Genomic DNA, 11,794 nt, shown 5'->3' with positions numbered 1-11,794 from the left:
AAATAACTACGCTTTTAACAACGAATCAGGCTCATATGATAAATGATAGATAATAATTAGGAAGACAAGTTGTTAGCGCTCAATTTCTAGTATGATCACGACGTACCAGAAATTGGGTCATTACAAACGGCACCATCAGGGGCAACACAAATACAACCAACAAGATAACAACTATAAGTTGCGCAATAAGAAAAATCTTTTTTAAAAGAAAGAGAATCTTTTTTAAAGCATTCTACACCAGACTCAAAAGAAAGTCAAAATAGATTTCCAGGTTTCTCAAAAGCAACAGTGGAAGCAAACTCAAATCGACAAGAACAATCCTAGGGAAGCATAAATGAGAGTTTATTGAGAAGAAGATGAAACAAAGTTAAGAAACCAACCTCGATGGAAACCGCAAAAGAAGAAGGGGTACGTCTAAGCAACAAGACGTGAATCATTCCTCTTCACGCCGGCAAAGCAAAAACCCTAAGCAAAATCCAAGATAGATAAATCTTGGAAGCGAAAAGGCAATCAAAGAACAAGGAAAAAACTCTTTGTGAGAAATTAGGAAAAGGGAGCAATTTCATAAATAAGGAGAAGGAGAAAAGAAGAGCCGAAAAATTTTTTTATAACAGACAAAGGTCAAATGGCTCCTTTACCCCTTTTTAAATGTACATAGATTCCAAGGAGAAACTGCCATGCATCGTTCACCTGTCATTAAAATGGAAACATTCAAAATTTTCAAAACACGTCAGATAAGCCGACCTCTGAAAGACGCCGAAATCGACGACAAAGACAGAAGCCTCTAAATGTTTAAGCCCAGCCTACAAATGCTCGAGACTTAAGTAGGGGCACTGTTCATACCATGTTCCAATAAATAAAAGCCAAGCCCAACAAATACAAAAGGCCCATCTAAAAAGATGACCTACACCAGTGTACTCGACCTCTTCTAAGAGGTCGGACACCGACAGAGGAGTTCAGCTCTACTTGCCCAAGAAAGTAACTATCTCCGGATGTCCCTCCGTTACATCTAGAAGAGCGATCTTAACAGACTCTCAAGATAAAAAAAATAGTTATCCATCAGTAACGATGGAACTATTCCAACAAAGGTGGTCATCTACTCTACTATAAATACACTGACACCCCTCAGTTATAGGCACGTTCTAATCTACTAAAAACCTGCCTAAAGTCCTTGCTAACTTAAGCATCGGAGTATCTTGTAGGTACCACCCCCCACCTTCTCACGAGAAACTCGGACAGGCGACACCTCGACACCAAGCAAGTCAGATACTGCCATACTAAGAATATGGACCTCACATTCAGTCCCAAATCAACATTTCAGATAATCATCCGAAAACTGACATTGTTAATTACTAATCATTTTTTGTTACACAGTAAAGACTAATTTAGCAAGCATTTATTTCCATGATTTCATCATATTATATAGTATGACCTTTGTCTATATTTCTTTTGTTTTTTGGAAAAGTAAATAAATAAATTGTCCAATAGATATATTTCATTTATCAATAATTTCGTCATATTACAAATATAAATACAATCACAGTTATTTCATTAGAAACAATTAATTCAACACTATATAATTGTTGTGCCAAATTGGCTGTTCATAAACGTTATTTAATATAAAAAAAATATTGCTTACAAATCTTCCCTTAATAATTTACTATTGATATTTTAAATTTGAGCAAGTTATTTTCCCATTATTAATATTTTTATTTTTATTTTAAAATTATAAATTTAACTCCGTCTATATTATACATGCGGTACATAACCGGTCCCAAGTCCGGATAAAGGAAATGGTTTGTGTTAGACCTTCGATAACCAACATAAAAACTTAGTTGAATCTTCATGACATAGATCAAAGACGTTATTGCGCTAAAGTTAGGTCATTACCTGGAAGCAACACGTTGTATGCCTTGAGTACAGTGTCAAATGAGAAAGAGCCGTCGCATCGGTGTCCAGGTGTAATGTTAAATGAGTAAGGGTTACCACGTTTTCGAGAACGGACGAAGGTAAATAAGTTAGTTCACAAAGAAAGAGGTAAAGGTAAAAGTCGGAGCGACAGAAAATTGAGATTTGCGACATGTAATATAGGCACTCTAACACGAAAATCTATGGAAGTGGTGGATACCATGACAAAAAGAAAGATTAACATCATGTGCCTACAAAAAATAAAATAGGTCGGCGCGAAGACTCAGTAGAGATTTTTTTTTTTTATTTGCTAGGCTCTTATGTCAACACACCCTCATTCACACCACCACCTCCGCCATTTCCTATATGCAATGTGTTGCAAATTGGATTGATAATCTTAATAGAGCTCATTGCCTCACATGCAACCTTTAGGTCTCTAAAGAAAGAGAACATACTCCCCAATTCTCGGAGGATACGCATTGCGGATTGGTTGCGTCTATGCTTCTAATCGCAAAATTCGGTTAGTATTGCAAGATAAAGTTAGTGCGCAAAATTCGGTTAGTATTGCAAGATAAAGTTAGTGTGCCGACCCTACGGCCCTAGTTTAAAAAACTTCAGTCCCTTAACGCCCCAGGACGAGAGTGGGGAAGCCTTATGTGCAAGCCTGCTCTACAAAGTCATAATCGAATAATTTTGTTGAATAAATTAGTTTTAACAAAAATAATTATAATGTTAATTTGTCACTTGTTTAAAAATGATTAAAGACTAATTTATCTTTTATTTTATGAGAGATGAAAGGTCAAGAACTAATCATTATTTAAGAATGATTATTATAATATTATACAAAGTCAAGAACTTACAAAAAAACAAAAAAGGATTAGGGACTAATATATGTTGTAAAGAAAAATCTATTTATGTGATTACAGTTCAAACTTAGAACATTTGTAGTGGTACATCAATTATACATGGTTACATTATTTAATTAAACCGGTTCGTTTACGGTTTAATCACTATTAAAACAATGAACTGATCGTTCAATAACCGTTTTGATTTTCACAAATTAAATAGATTTTTTTACCAAAATATTTACATTGGTCCTTGGATCATCTAACTATATTTTGTGTTGGAACAAAACACAGTAGAAAATACAATTTTTCCAGACTTTGCTGTAGTGTAAGATGATGCAACCATCTTAGAGCATCATACAAAAAATTAGCAAAAGAAAAAAATGCACTTGCTTTTCCTCAGCTTATACGGTTGCTAAGATTATTCAGGAATCAACGCATTGAAAGTTCTTTTTTTTTTTAACCCTCTTTACAAGGAGCTGAGACTAGTATTATATACACTGTTACAGCATATAATGGAACACATCATTTTTCACTTCTAACCTCCCTCACCATGATTTTGATGTTATGTTTTGACCTCTTTGCACAATGATCATTGCCCTCAACTGAAGAGTGTACAAGTATAACCCTTTTTTTCCCCTGCTGGATCACCAGCTATGGCAAAAGCATGATATGATCCAAGATCTCATGGAGGCGCATCATTGGTCGATCTTATAATTAAACCCCTACCCCCTCCACGGCAGCTGCCATGGATTCTGAGGCCTCTTCAAGAGTCCGCCTCTTCTGAACTGAGTTGAAGGCTTCAAGGATATCACCCTCTACCCAGTCATCAAAGTCCTCTAACCCAATTCCACACTCAAGACCAGCATTTACCTGTGCAGAAGAGAAAATGCATCCGTGAATATAAATGTTTTACACATGGATATGATTTATGATGGAGCAATATGGTGCAATTTGATCTATATAGTCGACACTACAAAACTAGGACACAACTAAAACGGAGAACTAATACACAACAAAAAACCACTAAACCAGCCAAAAAGACCACCGCAACTTGTTCCACTAGATAAATTTGGCTATTGGCTATTAGTTTCTATTGAATTGTAGCATTCACCCAAAATTAGGGCCGTCAAAATGGGCTAAATCTGTCAAACCAGCCCATTTACCTGCTTAAACAGGCAGACATTTACCTCTAAATCAGACCCGTTTAAATTTCGGACTAAACATACCATCCCGCAAGCTAAATGGGCAGCCTGTTTAAATTTTTTTGCATTTTTTTTAAAGATCGGCACTTCTCCAATATTTCCCCCAACCCACCCACTAAAAAGCTGTTTGTTTAAGATTTTTTCCCAAAAAGTGATTTTTTTGTCCAAATTTTCTTTTACGCTTAAAACTGGATTTTTTATTCAATTTTTTTTTCAAAAATAAAATATAAATAAACCAGCCCATATAACCCGTCGGGCCAGCAAAACCAATTCGGGATTGAAAATTGAAACCTGTGAACAAACAAAAGTTAAACGGTCTATCCCGCATAACCCGTGGACTTAGGCAGGCTGGGCAAACCCGTTTGACAGTCCTATCCAAAATGCATGAGGTATGAGTTAATAATTTAAAAAAAAAATCTTCAGTGAGACTATAATTTCTAACATGACTAGACACAAGAAATATCAGACACGGTAATTTTAGCATCATGGGAAGTAGGACTTTGAAGTAAAGACATACCTCTTTAACTATCTCCTTTACCCGTCTCAAAGAATCAACAGTACCAACGTGAACTTCTTTTCCCTTCCGAATGACTCGAATACCGCATCCTTTCTCCACCTTTCCCTCATTAACCATGCATCCCGCAACACGACCACTACCACTGCTGAATGTGGCTCGCACTTCTGCTAAGCCAATTTTTATTTGCTCCTGCAAAAAGATAGCAGTTAGTTTACAGCAGAATGTTCAGTAATTTAGGTCAGAGTGAAGATAAAGGCAAATAAAGCATGCCCTAGTGCTCATCAACCAAAGTTCAAAGTTCTAATTTGGTAACTGTCTCGAGTAAAAAATACAGAGATGCTAAGAGATACAAACCTATTTGGAGAAGGAAATAGATACAAAAACAGACAAAATGTCTCTGTCTATGGGCAAAATTTGACCACCTTTTCACCACCGAAAATTTGTGGACAATTGGGACAAAGAAAAGGAAGATCCTAAGACACTTGCCAATTACCATTACTCGAACACACAAAGAAAAGGATCCCTAACCCCATAACTGTCGGAAAAGGACCCAATTTATGACCATTACTGCCCAATAGAACAGGAAGATCAGTGTAGTCTCAGGGCAGTCCGGTGCATAAGCATCGCAAGGTTCGGGGAAGGACCAACCCAAAGGGTGTAATGTATGCAGCCTAACCTAATAATTATATCAGTGGCTGTTTCCACGGCTTGAACCCGTGACCTCAGTCATGTGGAGACAACTCAACCATTGTTCCAAAACTCCCCTTAGGAAGTGTAGTGTGCTTTAAAATACATTAGATGTTTTCTTTACAAACAATAACATACTTAAATGTCATCAATAATCAGTGTGTAAATTCATATGCATAATCTACACTAAAAGGGTATACAATAAAAGATATGTTGATGTACCTCAACAGGCTCTAAGAGCCCTTCCATTGCATTTCTGACATCATCGATTAAGTCGTAAATGACTCTGTATAATCTAATCTCAACAGCTTTATTATCTGCATAGCTTTTCACCGAACCTGGTGCTTTGACATTAAATCCAAAAATAATTGCTTTGCTTGCAACTGCAAGATCAATGTCACTTGTGGTTACATCGCCTGTTGCTTCCAATAAAAACTTCAATGTGACGTTATCTTGTGGTAGCACCTGCAGGGCTTGTCTGACAGCTTCAATGGATCCCTGGGCAAGAGCAAGGAAAATATATTTTGATTTCGGGTGAAACAATCACAAAAGTGATTATCAATGAAACATTTTAAGTAGTAAATGCAGGAACTAATTGCTTCTTTGTATATTTTAACCGTAGCAAATATTTGGCATATAACAAATTTGGAAATGTATTATATATAATATGATATGAGATAGAATTTAATATATATTACTTTTATAGGTATCAATGACCAAGATAATAGAAGTGTTTTCTCGAATAAGCTAGATTCAAAATACATTTATCTAAATCCTCTCTCGAGTTTGAATATTCTGCAATAACTAGTGTATGCAATAAGTTGTACATGCATAAGCGAGAAGTGCTAGAGAATATGTCAGATGTGTTAATAAATCTAGTTATAGGGATATACAAACTTTGGTTGTAATGGATATTTCTTTTTGTTAATAATACAGCTGCCGCCAGTTCAGCCACCCTGATGACAATGCCGTGGGGGCGGATGGCTAGTTCTTGGTTAGGGACTTGATGGCTATTTCATAGAGGCCTAACTGAGATTTGGGTTTCAGAAAACAATTACATTTATACCAAAATGCTTTCGCAGACAAATATATATCTAACACCTTAATGCATGTCTTGACAAATAGCTTCGCATCAAAATGATGGGCCAGATAATATTTGCTTATTATTATTAGCTATGTATATTGGTCCACTTCCTGTATTGATAAATACAGTTTTTCCTGCAACAAATACTCAATGCTCTTTAATGTACTAGTAGGTAACATATAGTACATTTAGGCACTAAATACATTGGTAAGTTACACAAATTATGCTCTTATTTTAATGATCCAATACATAACATAAAACCACTACAAGATATCTATGATATAAAATTTAATGAATTCAACCAGGTAAGTTGATCCATAAAGTTAAGATCAATACTATGCTTTACGAATCCAAGAAGACTTGTAGAAGTGACTATACCTGAAGATCAACCTTCAAGATAATATTTAGTTGATGCAAGTCGAGTCCAGAAAGCTTTCCTGATGAAACTGCAGAAGCTAAGGAAGAAAGGGTAATCTTGCCATCCCCTGCCTTTGCAGAAATACGCTCATTTCGCAACAACTCAGCACGGGATTCTGCTCTTTCACGTGCAGTATCAAGGGATTCAACAACCTCAAATTCATCACCGGCAATCGGAACATTATTCAATCCAATAACCTGCAAAGATGAACAGAAGACAGAAAACAGATTTCAGATAATTCTTTAATGGGTCTGATTTTTGGCATGCATTTAGAACCTAAAATGTGCATAGTATTTAAAAAGTGACCGGAGATGTCAACTATGATAAATCAAAAGTCCATAATTGTTTGATGTTCTCCGCTGCTGAAAAGCTTTTCTGATGCAATTAACTTTTAAATGAAGATTTCATTTATATTAACTTTCAAGTTGGCCCCAAGGATTTGGATTGAAGACAAAAATCTGTCATTGCCTCAATATCAGATATTCCCAATTACTCAAAAAGATAATATATAATAATACCAAACCTTGTGCAATCTAATAATTCAATGCGCACATGTAAATGAATTCACTTTTAAATGCGGATCAGAGAAATGTCAAGCCAACCATTATTGCATCACATAATGAATTCAAATCATTTCTAAATGAATATGAGAAAAAATCTAGCAACACATCATATGCCTTCTTCTGTACTAAGAATTAACAAACCTGTACGGGAATAGAGGGTGTAGCTAAATCAACACGCTTTCCAGCATCATCAAACAAAGCTCGCACCTGAAAGAACCAAATCAAAGGATGTTAAAAATTGCAGAGGCAACAAAGCAATGCAAATAGAGAAAAATTTCCATGACCAAAAGTTTAAATATCCACCAACCTTTCCAAAAGCTTCTCCGCAAACTACTATATCTCCCCTTCTGAGGGTACCATTTTGCACAATAAAGGTAGCAAAAGGTCCTTTTGATTTATCAAGACCTGCCTCTATGACTGTTCCCTTTGCGCTTCTATCAGGATTTCCTTTCAACTCTTGCAACTAAATAAGTGATAATTAGGGGTCAGTGTGAAACACAGCTAAAAGAAAGCCCCACCAAACACCATCAATTAGTCAATAGACATCATATTCCCAAAAAATCACAGAAAATTAAATCAAGATGTCAGCAACACTTAATGGTAATATTTTTTTCCATATAAATTTTGTATCAAATTGTAATCTATAAATGTATATCTAATATAAAGGAAATGGAAATGAATGTTTCAAAGTCCATATATCTTCATTTTGTTTTCTATACGGACTTATCTTTTCTGAACATATAAACATTAGAATCTATAAATTAATTGGAGAACAAGATAGAATAGTTGGAGGCTTAAATGAGTTTAATTAGTCAACACACCAAAGATAAACAAATTACCTCAGCCACAAGCATAACAGTTTCCAAAAGATCATCTATATTCTGCCCTTTAAGAGCACTTATCTGTCATGAAAGAAAAAAGAAAGAAACATATTGTCCATAAACTTACATAAGCATAAGAAAAAATATGAGAGTTGAAAAAGTATAAAATATAAGGTAAAAACCTGAACCATTGGGGTGTCACCACCCCAATCTTCTGGCATTAAACCAATGGAAGAAAGCTCTTGCATGACTCGCTCAGGATTTGCTCCGTCCTTATCTATCTGTTTCAAAAAGAATATATAATGATTTGTCAAAAATCCTAATGCAATCACCAAGTAATGAACAAGAATTATTAAATGATGATCTATCTTCTTTATTTAAACATTCAATTCAAACAAATCATGTTGTCATGCCTTGTTTATGGCAATGATTATGGGTACTCCCGCTGCTTTGGCATGAGCTATAGCTTCATTTGTTTGAGGCCGAATGCCATCATCAGCAGCCACAACAATGATAGCAATGTCTGTCACACTTGCCCCACGAGCTCTCATTGCCCCAAACGCCTACAAGAACACACATAACATATCATCTATAGGAAAGAAGAGAGCAAAGCTAATTATAGGAAACAATTAAGCCAGAAACTGCACACAAGACCACTAGGGTAAGTCAATGAGCCATCCTTTAAATTGCAGAATCTAACCATGATCCTAAAGAAGGAAATATACAATTTCTTTTTTTTTTTTTTTTTTGGCAGATGTATAAGGAAAAGGATAGAAATGATAATTAGCAATGAGTATACCTCATGCCCAGGAGTATCAAGGAAAACACAGGGCAAAGGTTTTCTGTCAACAGGTACTTCTACTTTATAAGCCCCGATCCCCTGGGTGATCCCACCAGCTTCAGAAGCAGCTACCTGTTAACAACTGGCGCATCAGGCTTGTGTTGAGCATGCATGCAAATGTGCATTAGTATGCTAAGGTATGGCAATAACATAATTCCATCATCTATAGATACTAAGACACACATGACTAGCATGGAACAGCATAGCACGTCACAGCGACACATAAAACATCTATTACTAATCATTGGTAACAAGAAAAATACCTATCTCTTATTCTCATAGTATCTTCCATGTTCTATTTCCCTAATCATTAATACCTAAAACTGAAATCATATGAATTGCATATCCACATTACAAGTAGGACAAAGTCCAACCAAGAAACCTACAAAGGTTGAAACAGCATAGGGACAATATTGTTACATGTGAGACAACCATAAGAACGAAAATATTTCGCATCAGACATCATATGTAGCATAATTAATCTATTTTAAACCTAATTATATTGCATAAAAGTTTCCTAAAACATGTTAATAACCAATAGCAATTATACAAGAAAATATCCATGTAGCCTATAGATTCCTGATCATGAATGAAACTGAAAAAAGAATAAAGGATGCAATATTATATTATTATCATACCTTGCTCTTCCGTATATAATCCAAAAGAGTTGTCTGCCAATTGAAAATACCGATAAGTATACGAAAATAGAGGAAGTCAGACCGAAAAAATAAGGCGTAAAAGAAAGAATAGAGTCACAGAATGATGTCACTTACCTTGCCGTGATCTACGTGGCCCATAATAGTGATGACAGGAGGTCTATCTTTGAGTTTGTCAAGATCATCTTCATCAAGAATTTCCCTTTTCTTTGCTAACGATTCAACTTTGACTGGATCAGCATCTATAACTTCCACATCATACTCTTTACATATCATCTTCACCATATCTTTGTCGAGAGTTTGCACGCCGTCTGGTTTGATCCCCTTGGCATACAAAGATCCAAGGATTTCTCCTTCACTGATTGCCAAGTTGAAGGCTAACTCCTCCACCAGCATACCTTTGTCACTGACCTCTAGAATTTCAACTTTGACAGGAGCCGCATCCTTGGCAGCCTGTAGCCTTGCTGCCTTTCGACTCGCTTTACTCCATTTTCTTCCTTTTCTTGCAGCACCAGGAATAGAAACATTGAGTTCCGATGTGTCCTCATCGGGAATCACATCATCATCATCATTTAGTAGACGCCTTCTTGCTCCTCCAGCTGGAGCACCTCTCTTCCTGTAGTCATCTTTAAACTTTCCTGATGGAGGGCCCTTCCCTGGTTTTGGAGGGGCTAGGACTGCTTGAGCAATTACAGGATCGACAACAGGTTTCTTGGAAGCAAACTTGTCAATTAAGATCGGCCCAGGCTTCCTTTCTTTAGATTTAACAGATGCATTAGCTGCCCCCTTATCCTTCAACACCACAGGTTTTTTTATTGGTGGTGGAGCTACAGAAGGTTTTGCTTGTAACATTGGCTGAGATTTTGATGAGGGCTGAGGAGCACGAGACTCGGATGTTATCTTCTCTTCTGCCCCTATTTCAGATTTTTCCCCTACCACACTCTTGTTATTAGGCTTAGGTACCTCCTTAACAACCTTCTGTACATTTGCAACCGAATCCCCTTTACGCCATACACTCTTCAAGGTTTTAGCCTTCTGTGTTTTAGCTGAATTTACCGGTTTACTGACCTTAGAATTACCATTTGTATTGGGCGCTGTGGGTTTATTTATTGAGCCATTATTCCTTTTATCATCCAACTTGGGGCTTTCCAACTTTTCAGCTTTCTCCAACACCTCACCAAGTGACTCAATCACTTTATTCCTCTCCTGTACATCATCATCTAGGGACTCGCCATTCCGCGAATTCCCCCAGGACTCTGAATTCGAGCCCAAAAGGGGACTATCCTTATTCTCCTGGGACTTCAAAACAGGCTTAGGAGGAGGCTTAAGCACAAAACCACCACTACCATCATCACCACCTTGGCTTCCTCTACTACTATTAGAATCAAGGGACACTGAATTTCCCTGGTCAGCGACAAAATCGGTTGTGGTAACAGAATATCTACACACAGACAGTGATATACAATGCCATCTCCTCTTATCCTTAATAGAGTTACCTCTTGAAAGGGACACCCTCCTCACAACAGAACGGGACCTTCCTCCATTGGAACTCACACCCATTAAGCTTCCAAAACTCAATGGGGTAGCCACAGAACCCATTGTTCCTTGCACGTTCCCAACTAGTATAAGCATATTTTACCCCCACCCCACAACCCGAAAACTACCAATAAAAATAAAGGGAAAAAATGGTCCAAATAAGATGAAAGTTCAAAAATTTATCATTACTCTACACACCCCAGTTGATAATTCAACATATCCAGAAACAAAATTCACTTAAAAAAGTGAAGAAAAAAAATTAGTGATAGTGATAGTGATATCAATATCAATATTCGTGGCCCCCAATAAAACAAAAAGAAGAAACAGAAGAATATGGTACCTTTGAGTTGAAAGAGTGAGAGTGAGTGAAACTTACGTGAGAATTGGGGACATTGAAAGAAGAAGGATAAGAGAAAAAGGAAGAAGAAGAAGAAGAGAGAAGAGTGAGGTTGTTTTATGTATGGAAGGGGAGATAAACTTATGTTTCGGAAGGGGTGTGTGTGGATGGTTGTGTGCCTGTCAAATTTTGTGTGCGATAAGGCTTTGGTTTTGTTTTCTGTTTGTTTTTCTGGCTTTTTCTTTTTTCTTTTTTTTTTCGTGGATTTTGATGCACATGGTCCTTTTTTGCAAATTATTGTTTTTTAAGATCATGGATTATAAAAATGTTATTTATAAATGTAAAATTTTTTTATTTAAAATGTGAAAATTAGACC

The 11,794-nt window shown here is 36.5% G+C and overlaps 1 protein-coding gene across 1 annotated transcript; it reads right to left on the bottom strand.

The window, feature by feature from the left end:
• Positions 1-2,931: 2,931 nt before the first annotated feature.
• On the bottom strand, positions 2,932-11,592 carry LOC130940918 (translation initiation factor IF-2, chloroplastic). Its single transcript, XM_057869203.1, has 12 exons — positions 9,663-11,592; positions 9,528-9,560; positions 8,848-8,961; positions 8,462-8,611; positions 8,231-8,329; positions 8,067-8,129; positions 7,535-7,690; positions 7,369-7,434; positions 6,625-6,861; positions 5,385-5,660; positions 4,476-4,664; positions 2,932-3,626 (listed from the first exon to the last, which is right to left on the bottom strand). Exons 1-12 carry the CDS (start codon positions 11,175-11,177, stop codon positions 3,471-3,473), a joined length of 3,054 nt encoding a protein of 1,017 aa, XP_057725186.1. The 5' UTR covers positions 11,178-11,592; the 3' UTR covers positions 2,932-3,470.
• Between the last annotated feature and the right edge of the window lie 202 nt (positions 11,593-11,794).

This window comes from Arachis stenosperma, chromosome 7 (genome assembly GCF_014773155.1).
Source record: "Arachis stenosperma cultivar V10309 chromosome 7, arast.V10309.gnm1.PFL2, whole genome shotgun sequence".
NCBI lineage: Eukaryota > Viridiplantae > Streptophyta > Magnoliopsida > Fabales > Fabaceae > Arachis > Arachis stenosperma.
The sequence above is the reverse complement of the archived record's forward strand: the minus strand, read 5'-3'. Positions and strand labels throughout refer to the sequence as shown.